This window comes from Canis lupus, chromosome 15, assembly GCF_048164855.1.
Source record: "Canis lupus baileyi chromosome 15, mCanLup2.hap1, whole genome shotgun sequence".
NCBI classification, from domain to species: Eukaryota; Metazoa; Chordata; class Mammalia; order Carnivora; family Canidae; genus Canis; species Canis lupus.
This window is the reverse complement of record NC_132852.1, coordinates 47368221-47391549: the sequence shown is the minus strand read 5'-3', so window position 1 is coordinate 47391549 and position 23329 is coordinate 47368221. Positions and strand designations below refer to the sequence as shown.

General features: G+C 46.4%; 1 protein-coding gene across 4 annotated transcripts in view; it reads right to left on the bottom strand.

Annotated features, from left to right (window-relative positions):
- Positions 1-8615: 8615 nt before the first annotated feature.
- The window catches only part of ZNF777 (zinc finger protein 777), a 28077-nt gene continuing 13363 nt past the window's right edge, over positions 8616-23329 (bottom strand). For all 4 annotated transcript variants that reach the window (XM_072777121.1, XM_072777118.1, XM_072777119.1 and 1 more), the window contains exons 5-6: positions 13703-13954; positions 8616-10200 (exon numbers count right to left, since the gene is read on the bottom strand). In XM_072777121.1, coding sequence (XP_072633222.1) covers positions 9044-10200; positions 13703-13954 — 1409 coding nt within the window. In that variant the 3' untranslated portion in view covers positions 8616-9043. The remainder of the gene's footprint in view (positions 10201-13702; positions 13955-23329) is intronic.

The following is a 23329-nucleotide window of genomic DNA, read 5'->3' as shown; positions in this document are numbered from 1 at the left end:
GACGACCGGGTCGGCTCGCAGCCGGCCGCGGGACGCTGGGGGGCTGCCGGCTGCCGGGGAGGCGCGGACGGCCCCCTCTCCCCGCTAGTCCGGCTCGGCTGCCCGCGGGCCCTTGGGCTGGGGAGGGAGCGGGGTGACCGGCTTTCCAAGGCAGGGCGGCCCAGAGGACTTCTGTCGTCGCCCTAGGCACCCCGGGACTGCGGCAGTGACCCGGGGGCCCTACCTAACACTGGGGCTGAAATATCGGAGGGAATGATAAAATACATTTTTAACCGATATCTTTGAAAGGGTTTGGGTTAGCTTTAATGAACAAAAATGGTCCGCATCCCGATCGAGCGGAGACTGCGGGCTTTACCTGGGTTTCCTGCCTGCCCGCAGTCACCTGTGCCGCCTTCACCCTATCACTACATTTATTGAGTATCCCGCGTGGGCCAGCCTTGGTTTGGGGAAGAACAGCTCACCCCTGGGAACATGGGGTACATGTGCGCCGAGCGCCAGCTGCAGGCCTGCACAGGGCCCCGGGGGGAGCCCCGAGGAGCCGGGTGACCCTCAAAGCTGCCCACTGCCACCTTGTGTGGCCCAGGAGCCTGCAGGTGCACGGTGCACCTGGATCTCCTCTTGCCTTCACAGTGCAGGCGGGTGCTCTAAAAATAACTTTGGGGATCCTTGTAGCTTTTGACAGGGCTTTTCTGGACATCTGTGCTATTTCCCCCTCGCCTTCCAGGGATTCTTGGAGAGTGTCACTTTGCTAGATTTTGCAGGGACTTGCCACTGCCTGATGAGAACATCTGCCCGGTAATGTGGAGGTTATAGAGGATAGACAGGTGTATAACCTAAAAGGAAGAAATAAGCTTAAGGAACCCAGTGTCCCATCAGAGAACTAAACAAGCATGCGGTGTGTCATTGGATCAATTAAACACAGAGTTTGGGGATCCCTGGGTGGCGCAGCGGTTTGGCGCCTGCCTTTGGCCCAGGGCGCGATCCTGGAGACCTGGGATCGAATCCCACGTCGGGTTCCCGGTGCATGGAGCCTGCTTCTCCCTCTGCCTGTGTCTCTGCCTCTCTCTCTCTCTCTCTGTGTGTGACTATCATAAATAAATAAAAATTAAAAAAAAAATAAACACAGAGTTTGGATTGAATTGGAGATTGCAGTGAGGGAGAGGGGTGACCAGAGATTACCACACACACACACACACACACACACCCTGCAGCCCCAGGGCTAGAGGAGGGCTGAGCAGGTGGGGTCAGTATCCCTTCTTTCACTTGTTTACCTTCCAAAAAAAGTTATTATTTAAATAGGATTCTGGGGCTAAAAACAAAAGCTCAAAAACACTGACAGAACATTTGGCCAATCATTGTAAATTTTATGAAGATTTTGTGTCCTTGATCCTAAAATATTATAGATTTAGTTTCTACCGATTTGGTTTCTTCCAAGTAATCTGCTTAATTTCACTTAATTTTCGCTTAATCTGCTTAATTTCGCAGGTGTGGAGATGGTTACACGTCCTCATACCAGGTGGTAAATAAAATGGTTTCTTCTATTACATTTATGGAGGAGACTTGATACCTTCTCTTGAAGAAATAAAGGGCTCATTCAATTTTAAGACACACTTTTTCTATTGTTTGGGACTCAGAAATTCCTTTCACAGATAAAAATAACAATGCTATTTTCTTTTGGGAGAAAAGGGTTTTGAATTAAATTCTGAAATTCTATTATGTGATTATTACATACTAATGTGAATTCATCTTTTTGGTAAAATGAACACCCAAGCATGTTTGTATGCAGTTTATGCTCCTTCCAAGACTCCAAGGAGCTGGCACAGATTCGGGCAAGAAAAATGTGTCTATTTCTTTTCAATATGTCTACTGTTTGAATTAAATATACTGGAGACTGGTGTAATTTGGTCTGGATATTGACTTGCTTTTTTTAGCAGTGCTCTGAAATGTTTGAGGTTTCTCTTTTTTTTTTCCTCCAAACCTATTTGAAAATGTATTACAAACCTTTGGCTTGGTGAATCATCAATTAACTTGAGATAAGCTAAGGAAACCACTGCATTAAAGTGGGAAGGGAATAATAATAATAATTTTAGTTGAATATTTATTATTAAATTGTTCAAGGGGTAACTATGCAAACCAATTTACTGCTTTTACTTTTGGACAAAAATTTTTTTTTTTTTTAACTTTTGGACAAAATTAATGTGACTTTCAGGGATGACAATTAATCCGAGTAGGACAATACACACATAAACATCTCATCTTAGATTTTATTTATTTATTTATTTTTAAAGATTTTTTATTTATTTATGAGAATGCACAGAGAGGAGAGAGAGAGAGAGGCAGAGACGCAGGCAGAGGGAGAAGCAGGCTCCATGCACCGGGAGCCCGATGTGGGATTCGATCCCGGGTCTCCAGGATCACGCCCTGGGCCAAAGGCAGGCGCCAAACCGCTGCGCCACCCAGGGATCCCTCATCTTAGATTTTAGAATTTTTCTAAATAATTTGCCCACAGAAAATTTGATCATGGAACCTCGTGGCTCTTGGATCACATCTTCTGTGGGAGAATGACAAAAGCCATGTTTTATAACCTGTTTAATTTTCTGCTGAATTTAGCTCAAATCTCATCAATTTCAATCCTTTGGAGACAAAACCTTAGTATTTGTGTATCCTGTAAATAAAGAACTGATCGAATATAGTTCTTTAAAAAGGTTGTATACAGGGCATCTGGGTGCCCCAGTGGCTGAGCATCAGCCTTCGGCTCAGGTCATGATCCTGGACTCCTGGGACTCCTAGGATTAAGTCCCATATCAGGCCCCCACAGGGAACCTGCTTCTCTCTCTGTGTGTCTCTCATGAATACATAAATAGAATCTTTAAATTAAAAAAAAAGGTTGTATACGTAGACTATGCTGATTCTAAAAGGAAACAGTTATCCTGATATTAAATAAAAATTACTAACAAGGATAGAATTCCATTTCATTGCTATAGGTTGTCATTAAGACTCAGCTTCCATTACCCTGGTTGGTAGACAGTCATGGTGCTCCTATTCTGTACTCGAGTTATTTTGAGAATCTGGATATTCATTTACAACTTGAAGCAGGGAGTTTCATTCATGTGGTTGTGGTGGGAGGGATGGTGAGGAGCAGTGAGAACCAAAAGGTGGTGTGGACCTGGAGGATGAGAGTATTATTTTATTAGGGAGCAGGTGCATTTTCTCTGTAATAATTCCCCTCACCCAGCTCTTTCTTTGTTAAGCAAATGGCTTGTTACTTCCCAACTTCAGAAACTAACAGAAGGGGAGCCCCTGGCCTTAACATACAGCTCTGTGCCCACATGTCTGAAGCAGGAGAGCAGCTCATTTTAATATAAGGGTTGGGGCGCCTGTGTAACTCAGTCGGTTAGGGGACACTTGATTTTGGTTCAGGTCGTGATCTCAGGGTCCTCAGATTGAGCCCCTGGGGTTGGGCTCTGTGCTTAGTGGGGAGTGTGCTTGAGGTTCTTTCTCCCTCTCTCCCTTTCCCTCAGCCCCTCCCCCCTCTCAAATTAATAAATCTTTAATTTTTAAGTTTTAAATTTTTATTTATTCATGAGAGGCACACAGAGAGAGACAGAGACACAGGCAGAGGGAGAAGCAGGCTCCCAGCGGAGAGCCTGATGTGGAACTCGATTCTAGGACCCTGGGATCACAGCCTGAGCCAAAGACAGATGCTCAACCACTGAGCCACCCAGGTGCCCCAACAAATAAATCTTTTTCCCCCCCAATAAATAAATCTTTAAAAAATAAAAAACAGGGACTAGCTGGGCGGCCCAGCCACGGAGGCACCCAGCAACTTTTACATGCGGCCCCTCCCCACCCGCAGGTGAACTGGGCCTCCCCAGGTGGCCTGCCCGGCTGGGCCTGGGCTTGAGGCCGGGCCTGGGTTTCAGCCACTTGCAGAATTTCCGCGCAGTGTCCATGGGTCAGTCAGAGCTGCAAATCAGAGAGAAACAGTGTTCTTTGCCTTTTTGTTTTCTTTTTTTTCCTTTTTTTATTAAGGATCCACGTTGAAGAAATGGGGAGGCAGAATGTAAGAGCAGTTAACAGCACACACTTTGGGTCCCACGCACTAAGGTTCCAATTCTGGCCACGGTGACCTGGGGCTAACTGCTTAAGCTCTCTGAACTGCATGTGGAAAGGGCGGGATGAATCCCGATTTCACAGGTGGTCACAGGATAGAATGAAATGGAAGCATTTACAGTGCCTGGAACATGGTAAGACCCAATGAATCGTGGTGTTGCCTGTATTGTCCCTAATAAGCTCGAGGCTGGGGCTCATCACTGACGGGAAGTTCTCAGGTAAGGCCACTGCCAGTAGTGCGAGACTTAACTTTTCCTTTTCTCTTTATTTTCTTTTCCTTTCTTCTCTCTCTGTGTGTGTGTGTGTGTTTTTTTTTTTTTTAATTCTTTTAGCCTGGAGTTATCTTGTAGAAATAGAAATAAAAGCGTTAGATTCTATTGTATTTTAACCAACAATACTCATGTCAAGGAACTCGACTAGAAATGGGGAGTGCAGAACTGATTTATTAAAAATTTAAATCTACAAGTTCCCACTATGCCTGGGAAGCAGTGAGAGGCTTCAGTAGCCAAATGGCTTCCCAAAGCTGGAGAGGCCTTGGCCTGACTCACCGTTGCCCCAGCAACAGTAGGGCCTGGAGGCCTTGTCCCTGATGCCTTAATCTGAGGAGCCTCCGTGACTGTGCCTCGGGAAAGGTCTCCCACAGACACCTGGCTGGTTAAAAGCGACCCTGCTGGACAGGAGGGACAGAGAAGAGGTGGAGGATGGGGTTCTTTCTGTGAAGACGCCTCTCTAAATGTCTCTGTGATGGTCCCAGCTTTCCAGACCCCCTCAGTCTTGGTCTGGATGACTAGGCCACAGAGGCTCCACTAGATTCTAAACACTTAGGGGAGTAGATGGCTTCCTAGTCCCTCCGTGTTTCACTCTGGAGCCCAGCACAATGCTCTGCACACAAGCAGTACTTCCAAGGTACCTGTGGCTGTAGGACGCTGAGCATCCCTGAGGCACCTGGCCCAGGCCCAGCTGCACTGGCTGCTCCCCCTCCACACACACTCGAGTGAGGAGCCCACACAGGCAAGAATTTCTCAGGGTGTGATGCCATAGACTTGACCCTGAGGACTTTTTTTGCCTCTCAAATTCTTCTTTTATTCTCTTACTGTGTTCATAATTTTGGCAAATATATGGCTCCCAGCATATGCTGCTTGAGAGAGACACTGTTTCCTCAAATTTTGTCTTAAATCTGAGGGTGAAATAGGAATAGTTTGAAAGAATGCCGGCTTTCCTTTTCCAATAGCCATTGAGTCCCAGGGAAAGAATGTTGCAGCTGGGCCACATGGGTTTGGGAGTCAAAAGGACTCAAGTTCAAATCCCGCCAGTACCTTTTGGTTGCTGTGTGGCTTTAGGCCTACTTAACCTCTCTGAGCCTCAAGCTCTCCACCTCTAAAATGAGTATAACGTAAAATCTTTAAAAGTAAGAATCATTCAATTAATGGCAATTACTCCCTTTGGTGCACAGCTCCGTGAGGCCAATGGTAACTGGCAACAGTAATGTAGGAGTTTGAAAGTCTAGACTTCTAATTAAATTAAGTGCAGGGCAGCCCGGGTGGCTCAGTGTTTTAGCACCGTCTTCAGCCCAGGGCGTGATCCTGGAAACCTGGGATCGAGTCCCTGCATGGAGCCTGCTTCTCCCTCTACCTGTGTCTCTGCCTCTCTCTCTGTGTGTGTCTCTCATGAATAAATAAATAAAATCTTTAAAAAAAAAGTGCACCCTAAGAAAGCATTGTGGAAGGGTACCGACCCCTAGAAAGGTGGGGTGCTGCCCACTGCAGATTCTGGCTTGTGGCTGGGAAGGGAGTTTAAATCCCTGTCCACTCTGATATCGAGGCCAACATGTAGTTGCTTGCATGCTTTGAACGTCCTCGCGCATAACACTTTTCTGCTCCTGCCTGTGGGGGAAATCTCCTTCTCAGAAATTCAGTCTTTCAGGATCCAACTCTAGTTCACCACATACCTGAACTTCTGAGTTTGCTAAATGATGTTGTCTTTAATTAGGAGCTAATGAGGATATTAGCAAATTTTTATTGAGATGTTAGTGTGTGCCAAGATCTTGCTATTATCTATTCTGTGTGTTATTGAAGCCTCAGAACAATGGAAGGCTTATTATCCCCTCTGAACAGATGATGAAGTTGATGTTCTGTTAATTAACTGGTTCAAGGCCATACAATCGTCAAGCTTAAATCCACATCTGCTGGACTCCAGAGTCTGTCTATGCTTTAGTGACCATCCTCTGATAGCTGTTGGCCTCTGGAGCCTCGGAGATCATGGTGTATGGGAAGTGAGAATCGTGATGGGGTCAGGGAGTCGGGAGGAGCAGAGGGATAGCTTTGGAGTAAAGGGGTGCTCGGGGAGAGAGGTGTGAGGAGAGGGTTAGAGCCAAGGACGGGAAGGTAGAGGCACAGAGACGCCCTGACAGCCCAGCTCCGCACAAGAAGTACTAGTCTCTGACTATATTTAATCCTTTATAATCAGATTTCCTACAAAAAAAAAAAAAAAAAAAAAGAAAAGGCTGACCAGTCCCACGTGGCCCATGATGCCCTGAGGATGTCCCTAGGAACCGTGTATAACAAATGAATCACTCTGAGCCTCCCCAGACCACGGCAATCTTCTCAAGTCTGAACACCTCCAGTAGTCTTTGGTCCTCAAATTCCTGGGCTACTTAAAGGCCTTGCGCAGCAATGGCCCTCCACCACATATCTCCAAAATACCTCTGCTAACATCTCTTCCAGGCTCTGAATATCCCGGTGTTGCAAAGGATCATGTCCTCTGTCATCCCTGCAACCTCGCAAGTCACCGGTTGCATCGCCCGTAGCCTGCCCAGTGCACATGGCCCGTTCACCCAGTTGTCTGCCCCTGTCAGCTTTGATCTCCTGCCACCCATCGGCTTCACACCTCTCCCCTGCTCAGCAATGGTTTCCCATACAAGATCAAATCAAATTCCACAGCTGTGAGGTCTCCCATCCAAGACCCTCTCTGCACGCCAAGTCTGCTTCAAGCCAACCTCCTTGACCTTGGGTTTCTACACAAGCCCTTTCTCCAGTTCAGTGGGTTTCATTGGTCACAGCTTCTTAACATGGGAGCCTATTGCTGGCACCTTGCCCTTTAAGGAATCCCTGCATGGAGAAGGGCTGGCCTATTTTTCTATCTCCCAATCCTCCCCAGCCCCCAGGATCCCCTCAGACGCCCCCTGCCTCCTGCCTTCCCCCTCAAGCTGCTCTGAGTTCCCAGGCTCCTCCTCCTGTGGTCACCGGAGCACCAGTTGTGCACTTGGCACCTCCAGTATTCTGTGCAGGAGCCTAACTGCAGGCTCCTAGATCTGACCCTGCTCGGAAGGCGGTTCTGCAGCCCAGGACCCAGACTGGCCTCACAGGCCCTGCACAGCAGCCCCAGCCTCCGCCCCTCCTCCCCTCGCTGGCTCTGATGTCTTACCAGCCTTGCAGAAAAATTCCAGCAAACATAAAAGTCACATCCTTTCAAACGTGATCTCTTGAGTATCACTTCTCTCTGTGCATCTTTATAAAGGAGGGGATTAATGACCTCTTGGGTGTCTTCAGAGTCAGTAACAAGGCACCTTCTCTCTTAAACTCCCTTTTCCTGAACCCCATAAGTATGCCGTCCGGTCCTCTCCACCTTCAGACGCACAACTGAATCTACCTCCCTCCAATAGTCCTCATCTCTCCGCTTGTTCTTCGTGTTTTCAGCAGAAGTCTGGCCTCCGGCATATGGGGCTGAGCCCGGTCCTCCGCTAGCCTCCAGGAATTGTCCCTTCAAATTGCCTGAATTCTCTCTGGGTCACTGCCAAGTGCAGGAGCAGGGTGAGAGTAAGCCACTCTGTGGGCAATGTAATGCGCCTGCAGTTTCTCTTTCTATGCTTCACTGGAGGGCGATTGGAAATGAATGAATACCTAGAACGAGGGTGCATTCGTGCATTTAACAAATCCAAAGAGGGTAGCTTTGGTGCAACATACAAATAAAAAAGGTCTGACTGGAGCCTTTTGTGGCTTCCCCAACGACGGGCACCAGGGGCCTCTGTACCCCTTCCTAACCCCTGCCTGCACCCCTGGCCATGCCAGGCCCCACCAGCTGCATTTCAAGCGGGGCGGGAAGTCTGTCTGGTCCTGAGGGAAGCGGGTAGCTTTTGCTGTATCACGGTGTCTCCAGATCCGTCAACTCTCCCCGATTCTTCCTGACTATTCTAATCAACTGGGTCCTACTCCTCTGTCAACTCCCACGTCCTCCCCACATCGAGGCGCCCGCGATGGTCCGCAGCCAGGCAGGGCTGCCCTTCCTTAGGCTAATTCACTGCTTCAAGCTCGTCAGCCCTGTCTACATCTTTTCGATTTTATAATCGGTGGCATCTGCGCCCCCTCCGCCGCCCCACACAGGGAATGAGCACAGAAGAGGGGCTCAACGGAACCTGCCAACTGACACTAGGCACAAAGCCCTCGGCCACCTTCTGAAACCCTCCCCTTCAAAACCAAACAAAAACGGCAAACAGGAAACGCTCGTCTTTTAAAAATTACTCTATTATTATCAAATAGAACCACAGTATCCAAAAGGTAATTATAAAGTTCTATTCCCCAACTAAGTGGCCCTGCACCGCCCCTCCGAGTGGCCGGCGGCCAAATCACTCCCCCCGTGCTGATTGGTTTCATCCATTTTATTGTCAAGGAAATTAACAGCCCGAAGGGGTTCCCCAGGTCCGCGCACTCCCCCCCGGGGCCCTCGGTAAACACGGCAGCAAGCGACCTGGTCTCACTACCCCCGTGTCCTTGGGAGGAGGGACGAAAGGAGAAGGGGGGCTCACAGCAAAGGGGCTGGGGGCGCCCCGCCCCTGCCCACCCGGCTCGGGCCTCGCGGCGGCCGGGTAGGTCTCCGGGGCGGGCCGGGCCGCGCACCTGACGGCGCACCTGGCCGGGCGGCGCGGCGGGCGCGCTCACTCGCCCGTGTGGGTCCGCAGGTGGTACTTGAGCGACTGCTTGTAGCGGAAGCACTTGGCGCAGTGCGTGCAAGGGTAGGGCCGCTCGCCCGTGTGCGCGCGCTGGTGCTCCAGCAAGTGGTGCTTCTGCGTGAAGCGCTTGCCACACTCGGCGCAGTGGTAGGGCCGCTCGCCCGTGTGGATGCGCCGGTGCTCGAGCAGGTGGTGCTTGCGGATGAAGCTCTTGCCGCACTCGGGGCAGGCGTGCGGGCGCTCCCGCGAGTGCACTCGGCAGTGGTTGGTAAGCTTGGACTTCTCGCTGAAGCTCTTCTCGCACTCGGGGCACTTGAAGGGCCGCTCGCCCGTGTGAGTCCGCTGGTGGCGCAGCAGGTGCGACGGGCGACTGAAGCTCTTGCCGCACAGGCTGCAGATGAAGGAGACCTCGTGCTTGCCCGCGTGCACGCGCTGGTGGATCACCAGGCTGATGTGCAGGCGGAAGCTCTTCTTGCATTCGGGGCACGTGTAGGGCCGCTCGCCCGTGTGCGTGATCTGGTGCTTGGTCAGGCTCGACTTGTGGCTGAAGCTGCTGTCGCACTCGGGGCACTTGTAGGGCTTGGGGCCGCCGCCGCCACTGCCCGAGCTGGGCGACTTGGGGCGCGGCTTGAGCGTGTGCTTGGGGGCGAAGCCGGGCCCGCGGTCGGGGGACGCGTAGCCGCCGCGGACGCGGTGGATGCGCTGGTGCAGCGTGAGCTGCTGCTTGTGGCGGAAGCTGATCTCGCATTCGGCGCATTCGTACGGCCCCTCCTTGATGTGATTGCGCTGGTGGATGATGAGGTTAATCTTCAGCCGAAAGCTCTTGCCGCACTCCATGCAGGTGAACGGCCGCTCGCCGCGCCGGTTCCGCTGCTGCTGGCTGGAGGAACCGCGGCTGTCGCCCAGGTGCCGCTCCCCGTGTGTCGGCGGCGCCAGCCTCTTCACCGCAGGCTTGCCTAGCTGCAGCGGCGGGGGGCTCTCCTCGCCCTCGGGGGACAGCTCCCCGGGCAGCGGGGTCTGGTACATGCTGGTCTCGTAGCGCCCCGACAGCTGCCCGAGGGCCTGCAGGTGCTGGGGCAGCTCGTCCTCCTCCTCCTCTTCCTCCTCCTCCTCCTGCTCCTCGGTTTTGATCACGATCCCCTCTGCTCCAGGGACAGGGAGAGAGACGGACAAACGTCAGCCGTTGCCCGGGGGCCTCTGCCCTGGACGTAGGCAGGTAAGGTGCCTTCGCCCTTGCCCCCACACATTGCCTGCGCATCCTCTGCCCGGGAGCCGCCTTTGGGGAAAACACTCCTTTCCGCTCCCTGTGGCCAGCCGTCGCCCACCTCTGTGGGGCCTCAGGCCTTGGTTCAGGAAGGAGCCCAGGCCTCACATGGCCCATGGGAGCCCTCTCTGGGAACCCTATGTGGTGGGAGCCCATCTCCCCAAGCTGGTGGCGGACACCACCGGCAGGAAATTAGGACACGGACACGCAGGCACCCTCCCCCCTCAGACCCCTGGGCCCAAGGTGCCTGAAGCTTGCAGCCTTGTAGACCCAGCAGTTATGTGGATCAATAAGCACCCCTTCCCTTGTGCACCTGAGCTACTTGAGGGCTGGGTTTCTACCACCTGTATGGAAAGGGTGCGGACTCATCAGGCTCCATTTCCAGCTCTAAGGCCTTCCTCTGCCTGAACTCCCCCAGCCTTACTGGTCTGCTGCTTTCCTGAAAGCACCACCTGTACTCACCTTCCTCCAGCAATCTCCCCCTCCTCTCCATGGCTCCAAATCATGCAGCTCCAATCCTGTCTTTGCCCTAAAACCTTCTTCACCTGTGGCCCTCAACCCCTCCCTGGCAGCACACAGCCACCCCAGGACTCAGGACCCCCGGCCTAATCATGGGGCACTACAACCCCCTCTCCTCCCTGGTGGGTGACTCACCTGCTCTGACCCTACCAACCCTGGACCTAGGGCCGAGGGTTTCTTCTGCCTGTCTCTCGGATTCTGGTATGCGGGCAGTGCACACAGTAAGTTTAGTTCTGTGAATACCCCAACTGTAGGATGTCTTCCTCCTCCCTGGCCCTCCATCCTCTATGCTGGCCCTTTCGGAGCACCAGATCATGTACAAGGTGTTCTATTCTACAGTGTTCCCCCAGAATGTAAGTCCTAGGGAAGAGGAATGCCCTCGACCCAGACTCCTATTTGCATTTTCTCAAATGCCTCGTACTTACTTGGCACTCCCTAAAAGCTGTCAATTGCAGAGCTCTGTTCTCAGTTACTGTGGACTCGAGAAGGCACTCACTTCTGAGCCCACCTGTCAGATGGAAGCTGCCATAATAGTCCGTATTTGCAGTATTCTTAACAGCAAATAAATGAGAACTTTTCGAGTTCTTGCCTGAGAACTTGTGACTTTTTATTCACAATCTCTTATAGGATAAGCCAGGCAAGAATTATCCCCATTTCACAGATGTGGAGCATCCAAGCCCCAGAGATACCAAGTGATAGTTCCAAAGAGAGTAAAGCCAGACCTTTTCAGAGCTTGCATCTTAGGGACCATCTAGTCTGCCCCTTAGCTGACAGGGAAACCAGCTGGCAGTGTGCATGAGCTGGCCCAGGTCTTACAAAGTAGTTGGTAGTGACTGCTGGGCCTTGGCACTTCCTGCTGCTTCTCCGAACCCAGGAAATAGTGGGGTCACACTTGGGACATAGGTATGCCAGTCCCAGCTCAGGCCTCCTGTCGTGGCTGGTGCTGCCTGGGCCCTGTTAGGACTCTCAGTAGAAAGTAAACCAGAACAGCCAAGGAACATGATGCCTAAAAGATCTGGAAGGAGGAGGCAGCTTCAGAGGTCGGCAATTAGTCACCCGGGGGCTTACCCTGAAAATGCGACACAGGGTCAATAGGCACCTTGGGACATTGAAACTCTCCTTGAGCATCAAAGGTTCTTTTTTGTATTTGTTTCCCCTTTAATGAAATAAGAATGAAACAGCTGGCCCTAAAATCCAGGACACAACAGCAACAAGTACCGCGTAGTACTTTCCTGAAGTTCTCACTAGAATGAATGGGAGTGCCCAGGGCAGGCTGGCATTTCTACTTGGAGGCTCCACTGCAGCAGAGCCTCATGGTCTGCCCTGCACCTTCCACTGTTTTACACAGACAGCCTGTGTATTAAAACACTTTCGGGAATATCATGCAGTTATTTAAAAACAAGGAATTAGATCCATATCTTTTGATCAAGAAGGATGTCTGTGGTATTTTATGAAGTGCAAAAAGGCCAACTGCAAAGAAATTCTCTACAGAGAAAATGAAAAAATTTTAAATATCATCAGCATAATACTTTAAAAAAACTATTAAATAAAATGGATGTAGATACAATTCTAAGTACAAATAGTACAGAAACTGCTATGATGTTTACATGCAAAAGAGCCAATAACTAAAACATCTAAACAAAAAAACAAAACTGGGATCCCTGGGTGGCTCAGCAGTTGACCATCTGCCTTCTGCTCAGGGCATGATCCTGGGGTCCTGGAATCGAGTCCCACATTGGGCTCCCTGCACAGAGCCTGCTTCTCCCTCTGCCTGTGTCTCTGCCTCTTTCATGAATAAATAAATAAAATCTTTAAACAAAACAAAACACCTAAGTGTGTTCCTTAAAAATTTGGTAGAATTCACTTAATTCTTATACATTATTTTCAGAATATAGAAAAAAAGAGAAAAAGCTTCCCATTTCACCTCATAAGTTGAGTATAATCTTACTTCTAAAACTAGATGAGAATGATTCAGGAAAGGATCAGGCTGATTTCATTTATGAATATAGTTGAAAAACTCCTGAATAAACAGCAGCTAAGTTTAATAGTGTGTGTAGAAAGTACACCGTGATGACAAGCTTGAGCTTTTCTCAGGACCGCATCAGACAATCAGCCACACAAGATGTCCTGAGATCAGGCTGCTGAGAGCCCACTTCCTCACTGTTGAACTCATAAGGAGCAAGAGCGCAGGATGGCGACCAGATTTTTTTTTTTTTAATTTTTAGTTATTTATGATAGTCACACAGAGAGAGAGGCAGAGACACAGGCAGAGGGAGAAGCAGGCTCCATGCACCGGGAGCCCAACGTGGGATTCGATCCCGGGTCTCCAGGATCGCACCCTGGGCCAAAGGCAGGTGCTAAACCGCTGCGCCACCCAGGGATCCTGGCGACCCAGATATCTTATAATTAAACATAAGTGATGGCTAGATTGTAGCAGGAAGAGACAGTACGTTATTTTAAAAAACATGCTTGGCCAGGGTTGAGCTCTCTGGATCACTGAGGCTTCTAGTGTGACAGAAGAACTATCAAAAACACATCAGGAGATGGAAGTTCTAGCCTTCCCACAATTGCATGACTTTGGGCATTTTAGTTGACCTTCTGTGCCTGTAGAAGGAGGGAGTTGTAGAGGTGATCTCTGGGATCCCTTGGGGTCAGCATCTGACCTAGTCTTTGCCTGGAATACCTTCTCCCCAGCCCAGAGACAGATTCTTATAAATCCTGAGGCAGGAAACCAGCACCTGAGGCCATGCCTGGGCTGTCACACCTGTGAACCCATCAATGTCAAATGACCTCTCTGAAGGACAGCCCAACTTCCCCACACAGCAGGGGCCTGCCCACAGGCTTGCACCTGTCCAACTGACCTGTGCAGTTTCTCTGCTGCACCAGCATCTGTTTGAGCTCGCTGAACTCACTGGAGCCTTCTGTGGACTCCTCCAACGTATTCTCCTGTTCCTGCATGTCCAAGTCTGGCTGTTCTCCACACGGGTCACCAAGCTCTGAGTCCTGAAAGCCGTGCTCTTCCACCTGCCCCATCAGGGGCTCCGGCGTCTCCAGACTTTCTGAGCCCTCATCGTTGGTCTGCACCTCGATCTTAATCACGATCCCGTCGTGTGCTGAGCAGGTAGGGAGGGGTGGGGGAGTAGACGAGAGAACGAAAGAACCCAGAACACATTCATTGCACTAGGTTTCTGAAGCCTAGGATTGACATCTCAAAAATTCTCAGAGACCATGAGGAAATATAATGCTGAGTGAGCAGACATAGAATTTTCTGGACATTCTGTAGCCTTGAATATCAGTACAAACCAGACTAAAAGTTAAAATAGATGTGGAGTTTGTGTTCTATGACTCCTCCATTTAAAAAAATTGTATTGTCAGGTTTTTTTTTTTTTTCTTTTATAAACAAGATCTTAATTCCCTTTCCCGGGTCAGGCCAAAGTCAAAAATTTCTTTCTCTTAGTCAAAATGAATAATGAAAAGGCTAATCACCTCCTCACCCTGCACACCTTTCCAGCCCCCACCCCACCCAGGTCCAAGGCTGACAGACCAGACATCCCGGAGCCCCTGCCCCAGCCCAGAGTCACAAGCACCACATCTGGGTGCACTTGGAACTCTTGGGTTTTTAAACAGCATCTGATTACACACATTGCCCTTTTTTTTTTTTTTTAACTTGCCAATAGGTCTGCAGGTAATTTCAAATGTCAACACACACACAGGCATCCTTTTGCATAAATGAAATTTAGCACATATTCTTTTAGCTCAGTATTTTTTCTCTTTCCATTTCCCTTCTGCTGCCCATCCCTTCCCATTTCACAGCTATGACCTCCCCACGTAACCCCTGTAATTAACATAGTATTTTTCCTCTATGCTTATGTAGGTATTTAAGGCAACACATTTATGTTTATCTGCTTTCATTTTCTGGCCATTATTGGTTTAAAGAAATAAAAACTGGCATATACAGAGTCCTCTCCATTCCTTTTCTCAAATATCTTGTAGAAATCCCTTCAAAGCAGTTTCTGTAGAGCCACTGCCTTCCTAAATGCTGCCCGTAGTCCCACGGTGAGGACAGTGCTGTGGTGTGTTCAGCCATCCCCTTCCCAAGGAACGTTCTTTTTTGTTCTGGGTCTTTTGCATGATGCAAAATGTGTACTGCAATCACATGTGGATTTACATGCCTAACTATAAAACAGGGGTTTTATTTCCACAAGAGTCCCAGGAGTGGGGCTGCAGAGTCAAAGGTGTGGCTATTTTTAATCTGATAGATGTCATCAGGCTGCTTTTGAACAAGGCTATGACAATTCATATTTCTACCAGCTGTGCGGGAGAACATCCTTTTCCCTGGCCTCCCTGCCAGCAACAGACACCACTGCTCTTTTACATTTTCCTCAGTCAGATGGGTGTAAATCGATAATTTACTGATACTTTAATCCCACTGTCCTGGCTAGGGCAATCTGAATATCATTTCTTTTCCTTCTTGGCCTTTTCAAGTTGACTCTGTATGAACTGTGTTCTGTTTTTGTCAACTAAGAGTCCTTTGGTTCTGCTAAAGATAACCCGTTTTCTCTTATCAGCATTTCAAACAGTCCCCAAATCTAGTGCTGGTCTGTTGACTTTGCCACCTCTTATCAGGCTGCTTTCTTAAGTTTTCCTGTGGTCACACACATGTCCCTCCTTCTTGTATGGCTTCTGGGTTTTCAGTGAAGTGAAGTTTTTTCAATAAAAAGAGGTTTTTTATTGTCTTATTATTTACATGTCAGTCTTTGTTCCATCTAAAATTTACTTTTACTTTGTGTGGAGTGTAAGGTAGGAGTTCAACTTTACTCTCTTCCCTATGGGTAGGGCTGTGCCCAGCATAAACTCCCTCACAGGCTGAAGATGACTTGTTTGTTAATTAAGGAAATTATAAATGTATAATGCATAAACATATTCATTCACTGAATTCATTTATTCAATGGTTACTTATTGAGCACCAACTATGTGCGATGGACTATTCTAATGACTTGGGATGCATCGGTGAACAGAACAGAGCTTCCCACCCTCAGACATCTTACCTAAGGTAATAAACATAATTAATAAGTTATATGGTGTGTCAGAAGGTGATAAGTGCTGTGGAAAGAGAAAAGAAACCAGGAAACTCATAAACAAAGCCAACAGTCCGTGCTCCTGGGAAGCCTCCTCGCTGTTAACTACACCTGCTCACGATCCCCAAGCTAAAAGCCGGGAAATCAGATCCACTCAGGATGCTAGCAGCTGATGCCCTGGGACCCAAAACCGGGTTCTCTCTGAGAATTCAAGAATGCTTGAATTCTCCTCTGAGCAGCCACCCAATCTCCAACCAACTGTGTGGAGTAGCAGAGCAGCTCTGATGGCCCCCGATGCCTTATCTACAGCTTTGAACTCGGACCCTGCCTGCCTTCCCCACAACCAAGTCTTCAAAACATCTTCATCCTAATCTCTGCCTCACAAAAAAGAGGAAGTCACCCTCACTCACATCCCTGCCTTGCTCCTGCTCTAGCTCACAGTTGTCCTGCTGTCCCCCTTTTCTCTCCCTCCTGGGGAGAAGCAGAGACCCGCCCTCTGCTGGCTCCCTGAGCCCTGCTGCATCCCTCTGGCCACTGGGCTCCTCCCTCTGCAAATACTTGTCTCCGCGCTAGAGCCATAAGCACCACCATGACTCCAGCGTCAGAGAAATACCTTCCCTGACCTCACAAACTCCGGAAAATATTTTTGTGCCTCCTCCCTACAGCACTTTTTAAAAACTAAGCGCTCCTTTGCACGTTTTTGAATAAACATATAAAATGCGTCAGTAACTGCAAAAGATGTAATTTCTGGAGTATGGTAAATATTAATGGTTTAAAATAAACTCTTTTGTCACTTTTTAACATCACCAGTGGGATCTGAGAACCCCAGCAATTTTCAACCCACCATTATTCACTTAAAAAATACAAAAACAAGTTCTTCTTTGATAGTTGAAATTTTTATATCATTCCTTTTCACCGTGAACTTCTATTTCCATTCCCACTTTGCCCACAGAATTTTATCCGAATAGAACATATTTTTATGTTCAGCAGCCTTTTACTGATTTCCTCGTCTACCACTCTGCCACAAAAATGTGTATGTAAATTGAAAGCTTAATTTTGCTTTCATTTCTAATAACCATGGGGCTCTAAGTGTTGATTGTTTTCCTGGCTTAAGTTATCCTTCGTTATTGTTACTAACGAATGATGCACAGTCACTCAAGACAGAACACCGAAGACATTGGAAATGGCTCTTACAAAGATGGAGAGGAATTTTTTTTCTTCCAATTAGTTTGCTTATCTGAGAATGAATATTCTTTATTACTTGATTGAGACGAGAGTTCGGAATAAAATCTGTTCCTATTTTTCGTTTTCATAAATACAAGCATGGGGGAAGCTCATTTACATAGATATATAGATGGGCTGGCAGGAGCTTTGTTACAGAATCATCACTTGATTCTTTGAATTTGTTCTGAATTATAATGCTATGAAAGCACATGGTTAACATATCATCAAAAATTGTTTCTAATGACCTATTAGCTGACAACTTAATTAGGTTCGTTTTCAATTTTGTTGAAAGCAAAGTATTGCAAATGATCTAACTTGCAAAAGAATTTGCCATCCAGGCCCCAGGGCGCTGCACTTGTGGTCTTGTACCCCTGCGAGCTGGACCGTCTCTGTAACCCAGAGGGCTTCTTCTACTTCGGAGAAAGAACTCCTTCATCAGCTGGGGATGGGTGAGGGATGTGATTGGTGAGGATGAGCATCACAGGGGCTCTATGTGTTGTGTGCTCTCATTGAGGAGTTTTAAGAATGAGAACAGATTGACTAAGGATTTATTGAACTCTCAAAGCCAGCTATGGCATATCCCTCTTGGAAAGTCTCCTTGGACCTCAAGGGCACTGGTACTCCAGCTTGAAGACCACTGCCTTCCAGTACCCGCCCCTACTTCAAGACCTCACTCTGCTCAACCTCTTACAATGTTCTCAGCTGAACAGAACTGTGCTCCTCTCTATGGCGTTTACTTCTTCCCCCTTGAAATGTACTGTATTTACACATTTTTGCCCCTCTCCTCCACTTGTTGGACAGTAGGGAAGCCAGTTGTCTCTCACCAAAAAGTTTTCCCCACCCTAAACAACTTTTGAAGGAGTATTGACAATCAAATTGCATTTATAAGCAGTCGTTTGTTCTCCCATTAAAAAAAAAAAAAAAAAAAAAAGGATGAGATGTCTGGGTGGCTCAGTGGTTGAGCATCTGCCTTCTGCTCAGGGTGTGATCCCGGGGTCCTGGGATCGAGTCTCACATCGGGCTCCCCTTAGGAAGCCTGCTTCTCCCTCTGCCTATCTCTCTGCCTCTGTGTGTCTCTCGTTAATAAATAAAATCTTAAAAAAAAAAAACAAAAGGCACGTATATTGCAGGAATATAGTTTGTGATCAAAGGTAGAATTTGAAACCAGTGGGGGAAAGTTTTAAATAAATGGAGTGGAAATGAATGGATAGAGTGGGGACAACTGGCTTCCCAATAAGAAAACAATCTTCACATCAAAATGAATTACTGATAAAACACAAATTTAGGGATCCCTGGGTGGTGCAGCGGTTTGGCGCCTGCCTTTGGCCCAGGGCACGATCCTGGAGACCCGGGATCGAATCCCATGTCGGGCTCCCGGTGCATGGGACCTGCTTCTCCCTCTGCCTGTGTCTCTGCCTCTCTCTCTCTCTCTATCATAAATAAATAAAAATTTAAAAACCCCACAAATTTAGATACAAATAATGAAATCATACTACTATTAGGGAAAAAAACCACCTCCTTTACTTTTTTTTTACAACTCTGAGCTGAGAAAGTGGCTGTGCCTAGCCCTCTGGGACTTCAGATCCTCCTTCTAGAGGCTGTCTGGCCCATCATAGCAGACATTACATGTGCCCAACACATACCAACTCTCATTTTTAAGTGTACATCTTTTTTTTTTTTTTTTAGGTGTAAATCTTTTTGAAACAATTTCTGTAGCTCTGCCTTGACATTGTTGGGTGATGAGGAACTTATTTAATTTGTGCTTGGCTTGTGATCTCTGTAATTATATTTCTTCCTGAGAACTCTTGCAAGATGGGAAAAAAAATTTATCCTACAAATTGTTTCCAAATGTATCATGTGTTTGTGAGCACTACATTTAATAGTTAATGAAGCTGATATAATGTTATATTTGCAGACACTTAGTTAAAATACTTAACTGTTTGCATTTTGCAATTTTCCTTTTGTTTTCTGGAGCAAGAAATATTTTACTTCAGATTTCAAATATTTTTAGAGGTTTTTGAAAAGCTCATAGGCTCAAGAACTATAATCATATACTGAATAAGGGGCTAAGTATTTCTACACTTAATACGAAACCCAGACCAAAAAAAGGTTATGGGTAAATTTGAATATATAGAAACTTAAAATTGATAAATTCAAACATATAAAAATTTAAAATAGTCATACCACACACACAAATACAAAGGTAAACCATATATTCAAAAACATATTCATATACATGAGAAAAGAGCTGATATCTTTAACTTTTAAAAATATTTTACAAAAAATAAAAAGCTTTTACAAGCTAATAATAAAAAGATGAATAATCCAAAAGGACAATGATCAGAAGATAATTAATAAAATAAAACATCCTGGTGATCAGTAAAGCCCGATGTGGGACTCGATTCTAAGACCCCAGGATCACGACCTGAGCCAAAGGCCACGACCTGGCCTCAACCACTCAGGTGCCCTGTATCAAATTTTTAAATGGGTATATCCTTTGGCCCAGAAAGTCTACTTTTTTTTTTTTTTTTTAAGATTTTATTTATTTGCTTGAGAGAAAGTAAGAGAATGCATGTGCATGTGTGGGGGAGGGGCAGGGAGGGGCAGAGGTAGTGGGAGAAGCAGACTCCCTGCTGAGCAGGGAGCCGACTCAGGGCTCAGGGCTCAGGGCTCAGGGCTCGAGATCCATCCCAGGACTCTGAGGTCATGACCTGAGCTGAAGGCAGATGCTTAACCAACTTGAGCCACACAGGCATCCCAAGAAAGTCTACATCTAAATAAGTTTTGAGAAGTACACAAGATTTACTTATAAAGGATCTTTCATGAAGAATTGAAACTTGTAAACACTCTAAATGTACATCAATGGGAATTCATTTAAATAAATTATGAGGTCAATACATAGGATACTACAATCCGCTACTAAGAAAAGAGATTTATATATTCTGACATGTAAAGATGTTGAAGATATGTAATTAAAAAGCAAGTTGCCAATGTACTTCTACATTGTTGGATTTTCTTACAATGAGAATTTATTTATGTATTACTTATATAATTAAAGCCGTGTGTGTGTGTGTGTGTGTATTACCATATGCTCATAAATTGGAAGGAATAAAGTGTTGTCTTGAGAGAGAATTGTGTGGGATTTTCACTCTCTCTGCATTTATTCTTTTTTGAGTTATGCTGATGAAACTTTGCATTTTACTAGACAGTAAAAACCAGTGTTGTCACATTAACTTTTTCCACCAGCTGAAAGCAGAGAAATGATGGTTGACGTTGGCTTTCCAACCGTTTTATGGCTGTACTTTCTGTTAGATTTTTAAAATTTTTGGCATATTTATTTTTAAAGTCTTTATTTAATGCATTTAAAAATTTTTTGCTGAGTGAAGTAAGTCAGTCGGAGAAGGATAAACATTACATGTTCTCATTCATTTGGGGAATATAAATAATAGTGAAAGGGAATATAAGGGAAGGGAGAAGAAATGTGTGGGAAATATCAGAAAGGGAGACAGAATGTAAAGACTGCTAACTCTGGGAAATGAACTAGGGGTGGTAGAAGGGGAGAAGGGCGGGGGGTGGGAGTGAATGGGTGACGAGTACTGGGGGTTATTCTGTATGTTAGTAAATTGAACACCAATAAAAAATAAATTAAAAATTTTTTTTTTTATTTAAGTAATCTCTACACCCAACATGGGGCTCGAACTCAAGACACTGAGACCAAGAGTCACACACTCTTTGGACTGAGCAAGCCAAGTGCCCCAATTTTCAAAAGATTTTTGAAATCTTTTTTTAAAAAGTTATATATGGGGGTGCCTGGATAGCTTAGTCGGTTAAGCATCTGCCTTTGGCTCAGGTCATGTTCCTGGGGTCCTGGGATTGAACCCTGTGTTGGGCTCCCTGCTCAGCACAGAGTTTGCTTCTCCCTCTGCCTTGACCCCTCCCCTCTGCTCATGCTTGCTCACTCTCCCTGAAATAAATAAAATCTTTTTAAAAAGTTATATATGCACACAGGCTGAGCATTAGTTTTTCAAAAGTTGTTTTAAAAAGCTCTCTTCCCACTTCCAACCCATATTTCCTGCTCCTTAGGGGCAACTCTTCCAATTCCTCTAGTTGATTCTTTGGTCATTTCCCTTCATAACTCTAAGGAACATACTCCTATTGCTATTCATTGAATTTTCATGGTAAACATCACCTGTCGACTTCCGAATCCCTGATCATTCCAATTTAGTTTGCATTTCTGGTTGGATTAATACTGAGCATTTACATTATTAGATTACATAAATGTTACATAAAATTGAAGTGGGTAGTATACTACAGTTATTTTTCTATGTCTGGGGAAACTTTTTGTCTTCCCTGGGGTTTATAATTTTTTCCTTGGCTTAGCTTACTATTTTCATTAAGTCAGCTCCAAACTCTCCCACCCTTTCTGTAAGCCTCTCCTCAAAACATTCAGACAGAATGGGTATTTCTTAATTTCATCTCTTCGGAGAAAAAATTTTTCACAATTTTCTGATGTGCTCCAGTCTGGACTGGTTGCCTCCAGGTACAAAGCTGTCTTCTTGGGCTCCCCCTTGGGCAGCACCCTGGGGATTGCTCTCGCCTTGCTTGTATTGGAGCTCCTGACACCTCTTTCTTGGTGTGCTTCTTCATTTCAGCAAAGCGCCTCCCCCAGTTTGAGGAAAGGTGCACGGGTGACCTTGAGAATGTCGATTTCATCTCTCACATTTAATGAGAATAGTCTGACTGATATAAAACTCTAGAATGGTCAGAAAATATTTTCCAATTTTAAAATTTAGAGACTTTTAAAGGTATTGCTCTATTGTCTTCTCCAATATCGTTGAAAAGTCCAAGGCTATTCTAATTCTTGTTCTTTGTATGAACTCCCTCCCCTCCACTGGCCCTCCCTACCCCTCGGAAACTTATAAGATTGTTTTGTCCTCGCTTGCTCCGAAACTTCTTGCTTGAAGTATCTAAGGCAGGGGTCTGCCGTGTCACTGGATCTGCAGGTTGGCAACACCAGTGACCTCAGCAAGAGAAGCGTTGGTGGTGCGATGGGGTGGAAGCTCTTTGGAGTGGGTTGAGGGGAGGATGGGAGGCGAGGGAGGCTGCTGGGCTCTTTCAATCTGGTAAACCGGTCTTCCAGTGCTGAGAATTTTCCTTGAATTATTTCATGCTAATTCCCTCCTCCCTATATTTGCTTTTCTTTTCTTTTTTCTCTGATATTCTTATTATTTGGAGTTCCAACCTTTACTTTTTAAGATTCTTTCACTATTTCTTTTGTCTTTTAAGATTCTTTTTTTTTTTTTAATTTTTATTTATTTATGATAGTCACACACACAGAGAGAGAGGCAGAGACATAGGCAGAGGGAGAAAGAAGCAGGCTCCATGCACCGGGAGCCCGACGTGGGACTCGATCCCGGGTCTCCAGGATCGCGCCCTGGGTCAAAGGCAGGCGCCAAACCGCTGCGCCACCCAGGGATCCCTTAAGATTCTTTCATTATTTCTTTTGTCTTTCTGCTCTATTTTCTGGGACAGGTACTCAACTTTATCTTCTAACACTTTTTAATTTGTATTATTTCTAAATTCCAAGAGTTCTTTTCTATTTTTTTTTTATAATAAGCATTATACTTTTGGATCATGGATGTATTCACTTCTTTCATCTCTTTAAGGAATGTGAAATACATATATGTTATAAATATTATACAAGCATATATGTATATATTTAAGCATAGTTTTAAAAATCTCTCTGCATGGTTTCTTTCAAATTTACTTTTTCTGCTTTCTTTTCCTTTGGTCTCTGTATATGAGAGGCTTTTCCCAAATGTCTGTGGTTCTTGGTTGTCTGTATTAAAATTAAAATACTCCAAAGAGACTAAAAGTTTGGTGCATTTAGGTAGGGCTTGCTAGGGAAGGGTTTCCCAGTAGGATGGCTCTGCTGAGTCATTTCATGAGGAGGTACCTCGTTCTGGTCCCCAAAGTGTCTGGGCAAGACTTGTCCAGCATGCTCCCTGGGGGTTCCATCCCAGATGCTCCATCGCTTGAGAGCCAAGTTAGGCATGAAGGCTGGAGATCTCAGTATCTGCACATCATACTCCTCTTATTCTCTTGTTTTCAGCATGGTGCTCCACCCTCCACTGTGCCTGGTGTCCGAGTTCAGACATTCTCTCATCTGGCTTCTCCAGAGAAGCC